At 33.4% G+C, this 19,072-nt stretch overlaps 3 protein-coding genes across 3 annotated transcripts; all 3 read left to right on the top strand.

Annotated features, from left to right (window-relative positions):
* Positions 1–1,685: 1,685 nt before the first annotated feature.
* On the top strand, positions 1,686–2,822 carry LOC123709487 (ras-associated and pleckstrin homology domains-containing protein 1-like). Its single transcript, XM_045660879.1, has 2 exons — positions 1,686–1,703; positions 1,791–2,822. The coding sequence occupies exons 1-2, from the start codon at positions 1,686–1,688 to the stop codon at positions 2,820–2,822; spliced, it is 1,050 nt and encodes a 349-aa protein (XP_045516835.1).
* A 2,290-nt stretch (positions 2,823–5,112) lies between these two features.
* Positions 5,113–7,625, top strand: LOC123709486 (skin secretory protein xP2-like). The gene is made up of 3 exons (XM_045660878.1): positions 5,113–5,124; positions 5,242–5,505; positions 7,050–7,625. Exons 1-3 carry the CDS (start codon positions 5,113–5,115, stop codon positions 7,623–7,625), a joined length of 852 nt encoding a protein of 283 aa, XP_045516834.1.
* Positions 7,626–15,225: 7,600 nt separating this feature from the next.
* On the top strand, positions 15,226–17,256 carry LOC123709999 (larval/pupal cuticle protein H1C-like). Its single transcript, XM_045661652.1, has 3 exons — positions 15,226–15,276; positions 16,564–16,728; positions 17,044–17,256. The coding sequence occupies exons 1-3, from the start codon at positions 15,265–15,267 to the stop codon at positions 17,131–17,133; spliced, it is 267 nt and encodes an 88-aa protein (XP_045517608.1). The 5' UTR covers positions 15,226–15,264; the 3' UTR covers positions 17,134–17,256.
* The last annotated feature ends 1,816 nt before the right edge of the window (positions 17,257–19,072 follow it).

The following is a 19,072-nucleotide window of genomic DNA, read 5'->3' as shown; positions in this document are numbered from 1 at the left end:
TGTATAGAATTTAAGGTTACAATCAATTCAGTCATCATATAAAGATTATTATATATTGTGATCGCTATCAGAAAGAAAACTGATACAATTCCTAAAGCCTATATATTATGTTATGATGTGTTATTGAAAAAAATTAAACCAAAGGTTTTGAGAGTATACAATTAAACAAATATTTTATAACGTATATTATAAAGTAACGGAAATTTTAGTAGAAATCTCCTTCACAATTATAGGCCTCCCCAATTTTGTTAAGAAAATTAAAAACATTCGAAACATCTTTTACACACAATATTGACATCTAAAATATAATTAGCAAAATAATATTAATCATTCATCTATATAGTATAGTAAAGACTATGTAGAGAAATTTAAATAATAATAAATCTAATACTAAACACATGGCGCCTGGTGAAATTGGTAATCCTGCCAAGCCATTGGCAACACGTAAGTGTAGTAAACTTGTGCAGGCTTAGTAATCATTTTAATTATTAATTTATATAAAATAATGTGTTTATTTTATTTATTAATTTATTGTATAAATGATCTAAATATAAAGGAAGCGGGTGTGGTGGAAACACAAACTATACACATTTAATGCAACATATAAAAAAACGTTGGCTCTGTGAACTTAAATGAAATTTTTTCATGAAATGCCTGTCTAATATAATGTATTGACTACTGCCTCATTGGTCAAGCGCCAATCATGAGATCTTGGATTTAACTATCTGAGTCAAATACGCTACGTTTGATATAAAGTTCTTAGCTAAGCATGTCTTTCATGGAGCATATTTAAGCAACCGGTCCTAAATAAGCTCGCATTAATAATGTCTCATCGGACGCCCGTCCGGTCGCAGTATGAGAGTTGTGGATTATCCTTATCCTTCATACATTTTAATAGAGAAAGATATCCATAAACTCCATGTGGGTCTGTTAAAGCTTTTAGAAAAAGAAAACAATACACGTATTTATGATGCTATAGCTCATTTATATCCACGAAGGTCAGTTAATAAAATTCACAAAACATTCCTTCATATCACGTAAACAGTTTTGTTATCAAAACCTGTCACTTACATTGTTTTCACCTATTTGCTAAGTAAAATATGTAAGGAAAAAAGGCACGAGACCAGTATCCATCTCACACGTGATCATATAAGAAATTATTTGTTTCTTCTATAAAAATCCTTGCATTAAACACTTGTATGTTAGTTGATTATTTAAAAATGATAACTTTTTTTAAAAGAATTATTGTTTTATTTATGACATCTTAAAGGTCTAAAATAATTAACAAGCTTTTACTTTACCCGTAAAATTTCTGAATCTCGTAGCACATATCATCATATCTTATTCAGATACAATCCCAAGTTTTGGAATCATGTTTGGGACGTCGTACAAGTTAGCTCTAATGTTTAATTACAAGTATACCTACAGTTAATTAAAATACAATGTGGTTACAAGGAGGTACTTTCCCAGCGGGCGTTTAGTTATTATTCTTACGTCGTAATTTCATACAATTTTTAGCCATCAAGGTTCATGTCCTTACCCATGGAACCATTAGGTATTCCGACACGCCGTCCACATTGCCACACCACAATGCAAAATTTGTTACACCTATATAAAAGACGGGGTTCTATTTCCTGACGACCGCATTTCGTACCTAAAGGCGGTCGCGAGGGATCGCAATAATCATGATTATTTTAATAAAGGTAATACAATTTATTTAAAAATAAAAGTATACAAAACTTTATATTATACAATAATTTATACATCACAAAATATGTTTTATTTTTCAGTTAACCGTACTTACGGTTTTATGCGGTGTAGCATATGGATCGGGAATTCATGAAATTCAACCAGCTGGAGCTGCTCCAATTGTGACAGCTGCAAGTTCTCAGTATTTCGAAAGGATTTTCAATCGTCTGGTAGCTGCTCCAGTCCTGGAGCAAGTTCCAGTAGCGCCAGTACTTCCAGCACCGCCTCAAGTTATACCAGTGTCCGCACCCCCACCAATCATAGTGGAAGCAACAAGGAGCACAGTGTTACCTGCACCACCGACAAGCCCACCCCAAAACCAGCCCACTGATCCAAACGTAGCTATTGCCGTTGCAACTGCAAATGCCGCTGCACCAGTTGCAACAATTCTTTTACCTCCTTATCCATTTGGATTTCCCCCTGGATTCAACTTCATTCCACAACCAGTAGCGAACTTCCCTAATGATGATCCCAGTAAGGAGTCTACTACGCAGTTTGGTCAGAAAACGTTCAAAACAACAACTCCAAGAGAACAGGAACAAGCAACTACACCTGTGCCATCTAATATCGACAACAGCTTTGTCCAAGCACTACCAACAAACGAGAATGCGTATGTGTTTAGAGAATATCTTGCGCCCCAACCTCCTCCACAAGTACCACAAGGATCATTTCAACAAGTACCAAGTCCCCAGCAATTCCCATTACCAGATAAAAAACCGCAAAAATATAAGACAACAGTGGAAGTGGTTCCAGTACCTTTAACATATATTGCGCCACCACCAGAAGGCCTACACAACCATCATCATCACCATCCGCATCACCATCATAGCTTGAAGTTGAAAGCGGTACCACACGTTCATACGTTTATACCACAGACGAAAATAATACTTATAAGGCCGAAGTTAGAAGCCTACAGAGTATTAAGAGTTCCGGCACGCTCTGTTCTATACAAAGCAAAGTATAGGAATTCTCCAAAAAGAATATCCAAAAGCCCACAGCCGTATAACCGGGAAATTGAACCAACTACTTTCAAACCCATTAATCGGCCATTTACCAAACCGCCGAGACTATAGGACTATAGGTAAACTAAGATAGCATAAATTACAAATAGATCACTTGTTAATTTTCACCGTTGTATAGTCCTAAGTGATAGTCATTTTGAATAAACAATATTTATATTTTTTTAAAGCAATGTCTTTTAATGGTTTTCGGGAAGTATCCACAAAATCAAGATCCTATAATTTACTTACAAGCTCATATAGATTGAAGTTGACATTTCTTGTTAAATACAACAAGCAAACCTAAAATTATTTTTTATATTGGGGAAATGTTGTATGTTGTTTTCAGTTTTATAAATCACATATGGTTATGTAAGGCTGTGACAGCGTTATATGATTTTCTCTTTGCATTCATAACTAATATATGATAAAGAGTTATGATTAATGAATACATTACTGTGATATGCTACGCACATCTTGTATTGTATGTTTAATACCAAACATCAATAATTTCTAACCTTAACTTTTTATTAACTTTCTCTTAAACTGGTCCTTCAAAATTGTATCTCAACTGTAATTAAGTTTATACCATTACTGAAATAAATTAAAATGAACGAATGTTAGTCGATAAAGGTGGCTAAACATTACTCACGGATGTGAGACATGTGAGTTTAACTTGTGAAAATGTGAAGTCTAAACTATTAGCTCTTATTCGTTAAAGTCAGTAAACAAAGTTTAAAAATTTGTGTAAAGTTAAGAAAGCAAAATTTTATATTCCGAGATAAAATACTACGACGATTAGTCAACAGACATACATAAATTTAAATTTGCTGGATTTTAACTATATTCTATATCCCCATTACAAAATAAGCAAAAGCACTGTACCTGTACCTGTGATGTTACATACGTAACATTGGTATTTCTGATTTTTTGGCGCGTAAAACTGTCAAACGTTAAATTTAGCGGTTATTTATTTTCTTCTTCAAAAATCTTATTTAAATATTAGAAAATTATATGAGGATTAAATTAAATATTAGACTTTATACTCAGACGTGAGAAGTATGTATATATTAGGATCCTGGCTGTAAGGTGTCATATAATTGAAATTTTAATGTAAAATCTTCGATTTAACCTACTTTAACTTTAACCTAGTGATAGCTCAAAGATAAGCCTATCTTGTTTCTTAGGTGTTATGAACCTTCATTAGCGAAGCCATTTTACTGATATCTTCAGTGACCTCATTCTCCTTTACCCTTATAACTATAATTTAGAACTTGAAACTATAATAGTAAAGTTTTGTTCTCTATAGTTTAGGTGAGATATTTCAGCATTAACAAATCCGATGATTATTAAAATTGGGTTACATTGGGTACATATTTATTTGCGATATTTAACGGTGGCAAATGTATGTAGATCTTAGAAAATCTCAGAAAAGTTTAAAACGCAATGCAAAATGCAAGCTATTAGTATGACTTTATGGAGCGAAATTTGCTTCGGTCTTTTGTAATATTACTGTAATTATATTTATCCGACGTAAATAACCCGAAACACAAAATATTTATGCGTAAACTTATTTTTATAATGATTGAAACATTTAACAATAAATTCGCGTATTCTAACATATATCTACTCAGATTTATAACAAAATTCAAAGAAATTAAATCTTGTTTAACTTCTTTAAGAGATAATGTTTTAATGTTCTTTTGGCGGATGTGTAGGTTTTAATAACTCGATCGAACTGAGTCTGTAGCTTTGGTTTGCCTTTAATCCAGACTTATTAGACACACTTGCTATATACATAATGTATACCAATTCGTGAAAATTATCAATATTAATAAAAAAAAGTCTGTGTACGTCCTTGGCGTAACAACATAAAGATCTATTCAAAAAAAAAATCTATGTTTATAGAAAACATGACACTTTTATTATAACGCTTTATCTAGTTAAATTAAGTTTATTTAAATATCACAACATAGAATGTTGATTATAGCTAACTTCAGGGTGTCGGTTTATTGTGACGGTGTGCGCGCGCATCTTAAAAAATATCATTTTTCCATAACGCGTCAAAAAAATTATAACTTCAAAAAAGGTAATAGAATATTATTTCTCTTTCTACTTCTACCTACATATCCTCAATTTATTAATTTTGCCGCCATGGATAACGCGCCCAAATTTATTACATCACATGAAGTGTGATATATATTCGTAAAACCTATACAACGAGCGTACGCCCTCAATGCGTGATCAGCGTCTAAGTAACTAGTGCAATCAGTGGTGAAACTTACAAGGTGAATCTTACTTTATTTGTATAAAAGCGGGCTAATGTCACCGAACAGTACACTTGTAATAACATACAACAACCAAAATGATCGGAAAGGTATCTACTAATTAACTTCTATTATTTGAACTTAATAATGCGGAGAGCTGACAGCTTAAAGCTAACACCGAATAGCTTGAACATAATTTATTAATTAATGTTGACATTGAATTCCAGATTGTCTTCCTCGCTGCCCTTGCCTTCGCCGCTGCTAAGCCAAGCGTGCCAGCTTTTGTAGCCGCCGCCCCCGCCCCGTTGGTAGCTGCACCAGCTCCACTTGTAGCTGCCGCCCCAGCTCCGTTTGTCACTGCATCCAGCTCCCAGTACATTGCTAGGAATTACAATGGTGTCTATTCAGCACCGCTTATTGCAGCACCAGCATACGCACCAGCTTACACCCCAGCCTACGCGCCGGCTTATGCTCCAGGCTTCGCACCAGCTGCAAGAATAATTTCTCCTTATTCGGCACCACTAACCTATGCAGCACCTGCTCCAATTGTAGCTCTTAAATGAAGAATGGTATAATGATTAATTAAATGTTCCTTTTACATGAGCCTTTTCTTACGTAAAATAGAAATAAATTCTGGAGTTTAATATAAAAATAATGTATGTTACATATTGGTAAAACCTGAATAAAAGTTGTCTATAAATAGTAATATTTAAATGCAAACTTTTTTTAGGACACGTAAAATACAAAAAAACGCTAGCAGTTAAATGATTTGTATTTTAGCAGATTAATAATAGAAAAATGTAAATAGAACATTGTAAATGTAGGTACTATTAAGCTCTGAATCATGCAAATCATTGACTATTTTAACTAACGCATTAATTCGCTCTTTTCGTCAAAGTCATTACTCAAAATTAGACTATTTTGCTTTTTTGAATGGTATTGTAGAATAAACAGTTGCGAAATTATTTGCTATCGTTGTAACTCATAGTCACGTTGAAAGTGTCACAATATCGTTCGTTTACCTTAACCGTCTGGGGCTGATAACATTACTCTTTTCTTATTTTAAAACTGATTCGTAGTAAATTTCCATTCATTGTTCATTGAGATATTTAATATCAATATTATGTTTTACCAAATTTAAAGCCGCGAGCGTATCTTGAAAAAAAAAAACAAATTTATACCTCCCTACAAAGTAAAGATAAATACTGGAATTATAATGTTTATTATTACGAATATATTCTATATTACAAACCAAACTACACCTACATAAAACTATCAAGGAATATTTAAAATTTGTCGCCATAGTATTTTATTCCATAGAAAATATGATTCATTCATTTTGAGTACTGGGCAATACGTGTAGTAGGGAAAGAGATTACACGATCGACTCTTAAGTTATAATATAGTAATGAGTGACTTACTTTACATTATAAATAAATATCAGGAAAATTTTGATAACCTTGGAATGCTAAAAAGCTTTAGAATAACTGGATTCATAATGAACAATTATTTCACAAATAAAAGTCTTTTGTAATGGCGATAATAGCCCCAAATGTAAATTACTGTTGCTAATTCTTTGATGTAACAATTTCGTTTGAAGCTTCTATACAACTTTTGCACACGAATCTTTCCAACCCAAAATATAATTTTGTTATTTAATGATTTTAATGTACGACTCAATGTTATGAAACTCGTACAACCTACAATTCTACTTACGTTATGTAAACAACCCATCAATGGTCAAGTGCGTGACATATTCGGTGCTCATAATGTCCGCATCATCACTCATTGGGTATGCATATGTCCTGCCGATGAAAAGTGAAACCATTTGATACCGATATAGAAACAATGCTTGCAACAGTTGTAACTATATAACGTGTCCTGTCACATATATTAATATACTTCCACATAACCACTCCACTGATCAAGTCGCAGACACCATGTCTCTAACAAAGATCGTAGGTATCAATAATTTGAACAAATCTTAATATGCAGCTTTTAAATAAATGTATCTAATAAGTTAATTTTCTTGCAGATAATTTCTATGGCTGTCTTAATAGCTAGCTGTCAAGCTAGCGGCTTTGGACACTTGTCACCCCACGCACATGTTGCAGCCGTTAAGTCATTTCCAATAGTGCGATACGCTCCATTCTACAGCTTTCCATCACCGATACGATCAATACACGCGATATCACCAGGGTTTCCAGCGGTTGCTTCGTCATTAGCCGCTGCACCAATATTACCACCGCCGTTGCCAGTTCAAGTGGCACCAGCACCAGTGTTACCGGCGCCTCTCCCAGTACCGGCTTCTCTCCCTGTACCAGCGCCACTTCCATTCACTGCCCCCTTACCTGCTCCAGTTTTTCCAGCACCAGTATTCGGGCCCGCGTACCCAAGATTTGGCCCAGTGCCTGCTCCCTTATATCAGAGAGCCCTACCAGCATATCCGGTAGCTCCATTCTCACCTATTCTCAGACCAGTGGCACCTGCTTTAGCCCCTGCGCCGGTTGTAGCTCCAGCCCCTGCCGTTGCCATAGCGAAAGCCTACCCCTATGCGTTTGGCTCTCCAGTACTACAAGCTCCAATACTCAAACAATTTGCGTGGAAGTAACTCTAGTCTATGTCATAGATATTAGATTAAGTTTTATTGTATATAGTGTAGCTGTTGTTGATAAGGCTGTTTTTTGTACGATTCTGAATAAATTTAAATTAAAAAATATGTTTTTTTATTAAAGGGCATAAAATAACAAATTAGAATAATTTAATGTCCTTGAACATTGGTTTAAATATATTTTAAATATGTGATCGTGATTCCTGTTGCTTTAATTGGTCTTGAATCGAGACGATATAGATATATCGATATCGATTCACAACATATCACACAGAACAACTAAAAAAGTAAAAAATAAATTAACATTTAGAAGATATATATTGTCATAGAAAAATATTTTTTGCGACGAGACTTTGTTTTGATTATAAATAATATATTTTCCTCGCTTCTAGGTTACGTTTTTAAAACATACACTATTATGGTATGGTTAATGGTTAAGTCGCCTTTTACCTGATAAATAACTTAATTTATAATTCATAATTAGTTCCCATCATCATTTCGAAATGTTTAAAGGTTTTTATGTTGTTTGACTTGATTGATTTTTCTTTCTTCTTCGTAGTGTTTTTACATATTCATATATATTTTCAATTTTAATATTGAATGTTATAAATATTTGTGATATTTTATTAGTACAGGCCATTCAAAGTCTCTTGTAAATATATAAAAACTTTATTATTGCTACAAGTCTTTAGTTCATGATATCTTCAAATCTACCGCACAAACGCTGGGGCTAATCCGTAGGCTGATCGCACGAGTGGTGCTGCAGCATAAGGGTAGGAAGAATAAGAGGCCAAGGGAGCTGGAACAGAGTACGGAGAAACGTAGGGAGAGGAATAGAAGGAAGGAGCTACATAGGGTGCAGCATATGGCACATTCACAGCTCTGCTTTCAATGTTAATTTGGGCAGCGTATGGTGGTACATTGTCAGGAACAGCATGAGCATAACCAATGTGAGCTGGTGCCACTAGTGGTGCTGCTACAGGAGCAACGCCAACCACTCCACTGGCTTCGATGGTTGATGCGAAAGCCGCAGCGATAAGCACGATCTATTGACAAATAAAAAATAATAATATCTTTGTGCAATTGTTTAGGCCAAGTGACCAAATTGAAATTATGTTTTATAAGAAGATGAGCGCAATATTATTGTTTAGATTCTATATTATAAATCCAATTTTTTAAGCGTTTGTTTAATCTTAAATGTGGAAGTAATAAACAAACTCACTAGAGCCATAAAACTCTTCGCAAATTCAAAATTTTAAACATTTACCAATAACTTACAGATTTGAAAGAAAGCATTTTGTTTGCAAAAGAACCTTCCTTAGCACGTAAAGAATGTGACTGACTAACAAGAATGGGTATAGCCTTTTATATGGTAGTAGTTTGCGATTCAAATTACGTACGAATAAAAAACATTTGTCGTATCGCGGAAGCTAATTGGGATTCTCGGAAGCGCGCTTGGAGAAATGGAGCAAATTGGGAAACAATTGTGAAATTTTTTTTCGATAAAATACTAATACAAGTTTTACTTTGATGTCCTCGAAACGAGCAATTAGTAGTTTATATGTACGTTTGTAAGGGTCACTATTAAAGATTATCTTACATAGTTTACGTGATATAAATAGTAACTAACAAAGGCTTATTTTATGAGCCAGGAGAGTAAAACCAAGGGCATGCTTATTTACACAGAAATAAATGATTTTATGATGGATATTCCAAGAAAGCCATTTTTTGGAAATTACATAAGCTGCAGTGAAACGCGTCCTGACTTCAAATTAGCATGCACTACTCGTCTGTCAAAACTCAGTGTGCCAGCTAAGTGCCTCGGATTGCTTGGTGTAATACCAAATGTATTCCTTAAACGTGTTATTGCCCAATGAAATGGACTCACAGTATATATTGTAATGCCACCCCAAAAGACGACACAGTCCATCGTATCCTTTTACATACACCACTTGTGAGCAGTCACTTTTCAAATCAAAATGATCGCCAAATTTGTTGTGAGTATTATTCATTTAGCAGCCTAATCTAGCGTAGCTCTCTAACTGTTATCTATATTAATTTGTACATCTACTATGGATTTAAATCATTTTAGACAAATCATAGTCCTGAACTTTCGAGAATTATTAAATTGAATTATTAGAAGAATCCAAATGAAATTTCGAGAAAACATCAGCAATATGAATCGGAAAAAACTGTTTAAAAAAAATATGAAAACAAGGGAATACGCAATACATACTATATTATTTTCCAGGTTGTCCTCGCCCTTGCCGCCGTCGCCTCCGCTGGAGTGCTACCATTAGCTGCTGCGCCAGCTGCCCTGGTAGCCCCCGCTGCAGCGTACGCCGTTGCCCCATACGCCAGCTCCTACTCCGCACATTCTGTTAACCATGCTGTTGCCGCACCCGTAGTAGCAAATGCACCCGTTGTTGCACCATACATTGCCGCTCCAGCACATGCATCATACGTCGCTGCTGCATCACCCTATGTTGCTGCCCCAGCTCCATTAGTTGCTCCAGCCTCCCCATACCTGTCAGCTAGATACTTAGCCTCTCCTTACTACCTATAAATTTGGTGATATCATTGCCTAGTGACTTGCTCAAATATACGTATTAAATTCTGTACATAATGTGTAATAAAGTTTACAAGACTAAAAGTATTTTTATTTAGTAAATTGAATGTTGGGCTGTGTAAACATGTTGGCTGTATTTATAAATATCATTTCTTTTACCTTAGCATAAATAAGTAACCATAAACCACGGAGATTAGAAACATGTTAAAAAATTGGTTTGGTTTTTCTAGGACTCAGCTTACCATTAAAAAAATGAATAAAAAGTCTACTACTAATTCTTTAAGTCATTTTTGAATTACGTTTAACAATCACTTAATAAATATATAAATATGATATTAGAGAAATATTTAGACCAAAAAATTGGGAATCAAGTCATTGACCTGCGGCATTATCAGACAATCATAAATCATTACCGAATTGACAAGAACGTTGTTGTGGAAATAAAGGGATTACGGAGTAAATATAACATAAATCTTTACTCGCTTCACTTGTTTCCTTTGAGGAATTTCATTTCGATGTAACAAATGAAATGATTTGTAATATTCTTCACAATGAAAGTATTTGTATGTCAATGTCCTATCAGCAATTTTTATATAGATATAAAAATTGATAAAACTTTCTGTTTTTTTTTAATCGATTTGATTTGAGGACCTAGCAATATAGCCTATCTATAGAAGCTATATGTATAAGTTTTTAACATAAAGTTCGCATCGAAATATACTATTACGCTTTTCTAGGTTTGTAACCAATTTATCACATATTATTATACATAGCTTTATATAAACAAAGGCCCAAGTCGTATTCGAAGTCTTGTATGTATAATTTATTTTATAGGGCCCAGTTAAAGTAATTTAATTCAGTAGTTATAACTAACTCAAATCACATAAGCCACTAAATTTTAGTTCACGAGATAACAGCTGTAATCGGTATTTACTGTGTACTAAGATTAAAAAATATTGATCGTTTATAAATTACGCTTTAACTTAAATTAATTTTTATTCTTTATAATTATACTCACAATCTATTTTCCTGTAAAACAAATATTTTACTAATAGACCTACGATGCTACTCTAAATTAGGACTAAATGCCATGCTACTTATAAATATTTTGTACGAGTATTATTTAGTACAATTGATATATATACAACCAAACATATATATATATACAGATATTTATTTATTCACACTTCATTTCCTTATACAAACTACATATTAAAAGAACCGGTTACATAAGTAATTAGGCGGCCTTATCGCTAACAAGCGATTTCTTCCAGGCAACTCTAAATGGAACAATAAAAAAAGAAACACCTACAGAGGATAAAGTACAATAGAGCATATCTATAACAAAAAAGAACACAAAATAACATGCAACATTAACTATAACTAAAATAAAGTAAAATATTTATATATAATATAAATATTTTACTTATATTATATATAAATAAAGTTAAATTTAAGTTAAATGAGTTAAATTTTCTCGTTTTAGTAATTCTGAATATTGGAGATATTATTTGGAGACAATTGAAACTGACAGTTGAAAAATAAGACTAATGGCGTTGCTGGATTGTGATTGGTCTTGATACTCTGTTTTCCTTTAACACTCGAGCGGTGTGACACGTTTTTAATAATTAAGTTTAAACCTGTTAAAACACCGAGACCCCAGTTTCTGCGTTTCGTATATGAACGAATACATTTTATTTTTTCAAAGTTTTAATACAGTTATTTATAAATCATAAATCTATGATTTCTTGCGACTATCTGAAACTTAGTCCTGATATAAGTTCTGTTACAAATGAAAATACATTTCTTTAAAATAAAGTAATGTAATATTATTAAAATGTATACCGACATATTGATTATAGACTCAGCCAAAAATAAAATATAATATTTATAGCCAATAGCCACCTTTGGCTTTTATACAGGCCGTTAATCTGTTTAGCCACGAATCTATGGATTTTTGCACTGTTTTCAAGGGAAATTGCCTTGCTCAAAAGATTCTTTAAGAGACTTAATGTCACCGTGTTGTTTAGAGCAGGCCATGTTCTCTTAAACTGACCGAATTTGAAGGCTTGAGGTCTTGGCAAGACTAGACAGTCTTCAGCTCTTATAAAGTCCAGAACGTTGGTTGCAAGCAAGGCCTGGGTAGTTTGTGCCTTGTGACCCGGTGCAGAATCCGGCAGGACAGTACAAAGTAAATTTTTAAAGAGTGTATTGTTAAAAGGTTTCACAACATGATCCAAGACTGTATCTGGATAGACTTTGGCTGAAGTTTTCACTCCTTTTTCACAAAATTCTACTTATGTGACACCTAGACAAGATACGCCCCACGAAACCATCGCAGGATGATCTGACCTGACCACGTTGTACCTTTCCAACCACTTGAGCAGCTTCTTTAGACCTCTGAGCATACACTTTTTTATTTTGCTTGTTCTTTAATCGTGAAAATGTTTTCATCGGTAAAAATAATATACTGTGCTTTTCACCTGCGTATCACGACAGAAGGAATTTAGATCGATCCTCTTTTTCATTGTGAAGGTTGATTTAGGGCAGGTCCTATAAATAGACAATAATCACCGAGCTTCAGGTCTTGTTTTATAATACGAGTCCTAGCGGGAGTCTTCATTTCTCGCGATAAGATTTTTTATTCCTAATGGGATTTTGACTAATTCTGGCTTTAACAGCATTAACGGCCTTTGTAGTTCTAACAAAGTGTCTTCGACAGACGAAGTGTTGTTGAATCTGTTTATAATACTATATAAGTAGGTTCATAGCTTTTGACGTTTCTGAAATATAACGGCCATACCCATTATGTGCAAGGCGATCACTACAATCCTATTTTCTTTAACACTCCATTCCATATTGTAATTTGATAATGAACATGAAAAAGAAAATTAAAATAATATACCTGTTCAAAAATAATATACCAAATTTAAAATAATTAAATAGCTGAAAAAAGAAAAGATTTATGTAACAGTATTTATGGCCAGACTAGTTATATAGTATCAAAACCATTAATTCCAATTAATAGACTTAAATTGGTTTGTAGTGTTATATTGTATGTGGAATTAAAATAAGTAAGTTATACTTGTAAGCAAGGGTAAGTATGGTTAGAAAAATAATATACTGAAATGAAACTATGGTTATTTTTAATAAAAAGCACAACTGACTACTGTAGCACCTGGGCGCTTTTTTCTAGTCACCGATAGCGATCCCGATCTCGATATTGAGGTTTTGTACCGTGTGTTTTCAAGGAGATGGAAGTTCAATATCATATCGGATATATATAGGATATCGAACCTTCATACAAAAACGTCGGGATCATTATTGTTGCGCCTATTGGAGGTTACAGAGTAGTCTCGGCTCTAGGCTCTGCAATCGGCGATTCACATCATTAGGATGACGTCGTACCTTCATTCGCGCTATCAAAGTACTTCCGACCGCCGAGCATATATAACTATACCATACCTGTAAAACAGCTCCTGGAACCTTTAGACCGACAACTCAGCGGGATGAAGAATATATTATTTCTACCTTCCTTCCTCTATAGTCACTCACACTTCACTACATTATTTTTATTTTTATTTAGAATAAGAACAATAGAAATGTTATTTAAGCAATTACTGGTATTCAGTAAAATAATGATTCATATTCAATTAGGTAACTTTCGAGCAAAAAAAAAACAGGGTGGAAAAAGTTGGAGGAGGCCTTCTCCCAGACAGGGGCTGCATCTTAGTAAACCTATAAATTTATCTTTTTTATTTTAATCAAATGTATGTCAAAGATGTGGAATAAAGGCTTATTATTATTATTATAACTTTCGAGCAGTGTTAGTCAAACTAAGCTCGCTTACACTTGTGGTAGTGCGTTTGAATGAATGAAACAAATGCATTTTTCTATGTAGAATTCTCTAAGTTTTAAATAATATAATGTATTAATAAATAACTCTTAGATTATATGAATGCGATTAATTTTCATGACTATGGTGATTTAATCATGTATAAATTTACAATATATGTTACCTACATAGTAAAAATAATTAAAATTGGATAAATAGAAAACTAAACTAAATTTAAAAAGTTTGGTCGCTGTAACCGTTGGACTCGCTGATATTGTTGTAATCCTTAATAATCATAATCATAATAATCCTTAACAGCCAGGAACGCAGTTACCCATTTTTAAACGGTTTTGCCAAAGTATATTATGTCTCTTTTCGTTTTGGAGTGACAATTTCACAAAATGAGTTAAATAAACTTTTGTTGAAACTTCTATTCAAGCGTCACTAAATGCTACATCCTAGTTGATATTGTCATAACAATGGTTTTAGATTTGCCGATTGTATCAGAAATAACTATTGCACTGATAACTTAATTTCAAGTACCGATTCCAATTAATAAATAACAATTTATTACTTGACAACATTCCCGAGCTTTCAATGTTGAGAAAAATGAAGGCTAGTTTCTGATGTAATAAGTACCAAACATTACTAATAAGAAAATACAAGACAAGTAAATATAGTTAGCAACCCACGTTCCAAAATGCGATTTATCGTTTTGAAAGGTAAAGCAGCTTATGAAGAATGTTCACCGCACCTGCTATTATTTTTTGCATTTGGACTAAATATAGGCAATTGGCATATATGATAATTTTAACACATGCAATAAATTACGTCGAAATATCAATTGTATTCTTTTTCAAATTAAAACACCTCTAAACTGTTGGCCCGGAACTTTCTTTCGTTCTTAATTTGAATATTTAATTAGATTTAAAATTTAACTAAAAATTACTCTAATTAATTTTATAATTATTTCATGGTTAAGATTATTTTATACAAACTTAAAATTATATTTAGATTTTTGTACTATCACTAAGTATTTTCAAAATTTAATTTTTGTGCTAACTCTACTATGGTCTAGCCTTAAGTTATCGATGACCTAGGCCCAGTATCGGGTAGGGCTACTCATTTAGACCAAGCATGTGGCTAAATACTATAAAAGCAATACGTTTGCTGTCCAGAGCACATTAGGTCTAACATTTCATTTAACAACTTCAAGACAACCCCATCCCTTCAAAATGTACAAGCTGGTAAGAATTTTTTTAATTAAAAATAAATAGCCTGTTCGATATTTAAACTGGTTCACCAATAAAGCAATACAATTATCGATTTTTTGTGCTAGTTTTTTTAAGTATTATTATCCAAACAACTTTTAAATTTAACTAGTTCCTTATCATACTTTAGATAATTAACACCTAAGAAACGTATATTAGTTACGCTGGAATTTCCTATAAGGATAACATCAATCACTCTTCGCCTCAAATGTGAAAGTGATATCGCTGTATATTTTTGCACGCATTAAGCTTTTTTATTGAACTTGACATTCCGACGCGGCAACGACCTTACGAGGTCAACCTCTGTAGCTAGCCGGTAGAGATTTTTATGCCTTCTCGAGTAGTCACTTAAATAGATAATTATATTTAAATGCCAACGATAATAAATATGTAACTTGTATCCTTTGCATATGTTATTTTCTTATGTAAAGTCAGAAGTTAGCGAAAACATCATGTGTTTTCATACTTTATTTCATTTTCTTTCAAGATGATTTTAACAATATTTTAAAGGGGTAATATATTCCTCAGGGTATAATAATATATAAATTAAAGACATTAAAAAACTAGTTCTACGATTTGATCCTTTTTTTAAACGCATCACTATATTTCTAGTACACAGTATTGGCTTTCATAAATGCTGGGTTGTTTTAACTTAAGAAGTCTTAGACTTATTTGCCTACAAGTTTTACCTTCTAGAATGAATCTCGTACACTGGCGACAAATTCATTGCATAACTCTTCGAAGCGCATACGAATTGTATTAACTATGTTGACTAACAAAATCAGTGTCAAAGCTAAGTGTGGATAATTGTATTTGCTTTAGCGCTTAAGTTACATGGTTGTCATCCTTCTCGAACAAGTGCCAATAACGTGTCGCACGTAATTAATTCGACTCTTATTGTTAACCGAAGTGGAATAAAGCGTGAACAACACGTATCACGCTCGTGAAGTTACAAACCTTGATCCGCTGTTTAGCCCTTATCTTGGCGACCATCAACTTATATTTCCAAACCTATTCGGGTCTCTAAAGAAACAAACAAAGTCATAACACCGTCGCGACCTCTCTGTTGTATATTAGACTACCTGTCTGAAAAACACCACATTACTACCTTTGAGATAGTAAGAATTTTTAACAACACAACAAATAATGTGGTTTATTTAAGATAAATGTTTTTTCTAGTAAGTTCTTCATAGGTTAAAATACAGTTCTTCTACTGTTACAAGATTTTTTAATTACTATATATTTTTATTTATTATTCTACAGATCGTATTCACTGCTTTCTTGGCTGTAGCCGCCGCAGCCCCTGGTTTATACGGTGCTCCTCTCGCTTCCCCATGGGGCCATGGTATCGGCGTAGCCCCCGTGGTCAGCGCCCCAATCGTGAGGACTGCAGTTCCCGTTGCCACCTCATACGCCAACACTGTTAGGGTTAGTAGTAAAAGCGTAGTAGAACTTTAGTTCCTTAACAATTCACTGATATTGCTAATGCTGTTTTTTTTACTAAAAAGCATAGTAGTTGTATTAAGTTATAATACAATTCTGTAAGTATTAAGTATACTTCTGGTGAATTTATTTACATGAATTTCAAAATTTTCACCATAAATCAGTTGAATTTATAATCAAAGCCTGATCTGAGTGTTAACTATCCAGTGACTGTGCCTGCGTTATAAGGCAAAAATGTTTCGTACATTTCCATGTACCTATTATACGAGTATGAGTAAATAATTAAAGATCTCTTACCAGATCGCCGGCCCAGCTCTTGCAGTAGCCCACGCTCCCGTCGTAGCTGCCCATGGTCCAATTTTAGCCGCACCTTTGGCCCACGGATGGTAAGTCCCGAAACCTCGCCTCATTACGACCAGAACACCAGGTCTACGTCAAGCACCGCAACAGTCAATGTTAATTAAGAATTATTGTTAACATCTTATATGATTCAATTAAATGGTTTATAATGCATTTACGTGTTTCATTACTTCTAGCTCGTCAAACATTTCATTTTTTTTAGATTTTCTTAGGATATCATGGTATTTTTATGTAAAATAATTATGTAAATTGATAATAAGATGTTGAAATACTCCAATCCTATATTTTCGTAGTAACGAATAAATATAATATAGTTAAGAATTTTTGATCATCTTTATTAATTTTTAAAGTGAACACACCCTAGAGAAGTGTATCCTAACGTTAACGCCCCACAGGGGGCAATATGATTCTTAAGGGACCCAATCGAAATCAGCTGGATATAACACAACGTGGAGACTTAAGAAACTACCCAAATTGGAACCTATATGAAATATCTGTGCAGCGAGGATCAAGCGCAAGGATCTCACTAAATTAAAATTATTTCGTATTTAAACATCGGCTTTTCATTAAATGTTTTGAAAATTTACCCGCTGTGTCTTGTTAACAATGTGTGGGCACTATTACATAGTGAGATGGCGTAAATTGACATGCATAAGGGTTACAAATTGTACCTAGATAAACAACAACAACCTATCATTTAAGTTTCTTAAGTAAACAATAAATAATTCTAATATTAAAAACTATGGAGCATATGAATTTTAGAAAGGATAAAACACATGGCACAAAATAAGTCGGGAAACACTACCCAAGAGCGTCCCGAAAAAAAACTTTTATGTCTATTTGAGTTTTATAGTACGTTTACTAATACCGGCTTATAGAAATAGCAGAATCCAGTAGCGAAATTAAAGATAAAATAAATTGCGACTACATATTGATCGGCGTGAATCAATATTATTATATTTCCAGAAATAATAATGTTTATTTAAAAAAAGGTACAAACATTATTTGTTTTAGTCTTAATTCAGCTAGTTAGTTAGTTCAAGTAGCAATTTGAATCAATATTTTGTGTCTGTCTATTCAATTTAATCTGTGTTTTCCAACCCAAAATATTTTTTCGCTGAAAGTTGAAGCCGATGTTAAAATATTATACACCGTGATGTGCTACCAACCAAGCTAGTGATAATAATTAAAACATTTATCTTTATACGTTAAAGTTAACAATTTACCCGTTGTGTCGGAAGTGTCGATAATTTAAATTCCACTTTTAAAGGTTGATAGATGGCGGGTGTTCTTAATGTCGAGAAATAAATGCATAATGGACGATTATTGATACAGGTGCATTTTCTTGTATTGTCAGGAGTGAATAATGATTGTGTATAAATTGAGGTTGAATCCATTTATGGTAGAATATATTCCGCATACCTTATATAGGGTATGTACTTGTTACAAATATATCAACAGTTGTTACTTATTATACCGCTCAATACAGTTGAATGTTAACGATATCAATACTTTTATAATGACTTGTTCTTACTACTTTAGTTACTTTACAAATAAATAAAGGCAACAATTTTTATCACTTGGTGGAATAACAGGTGAGCAGTGCTGGCTTCAGCGTGCGATTCCCATCCCTGAGCATGTATTGGATTAATTAGATTGACAAATGACCATGAAGCCGATCCAAATAATTTGAGACTCAGACCTAAAAACCCATTTAACGCCACTGAACATCTTATTTGAAATTTTTACAACACCGAAAAAATTTTTGACACATTTCAATGTTTAAATTCTGGTTTAAACGAACAATATTTACGTAGTTGTAATTTCTAATATTGACTAGAGAAAAAACTGAAGAAAAAAATTATTATATCAAAAACCTGATCTGAAATAACTACTCGATATATAGATAATTGAATAGTTATTTCCCAGTGCCCACTGTCCTATCATGCAGAATGAAAGCCTTCAAGGT

This window comes from Pieris brassicae, chromosome 5, assembly GCF_905147105.1.
Source record: "Pieris brassicae chromosome 5, ilPieBrab1.1, whole genome shotgun sequence".
Taxonomy (NCBI): domain Eukaryota; kingdom Metazoa; phylum Arthropoda; class Insecta; order Lepidoptera; family Pieridae; genus Pieris; species Pieris brassicae.
The sequence above is the reverse complement of the archived record's forward strand: the minus strand, read 5'-3'. Positions and strand labels throughout refer to the sequence as shown.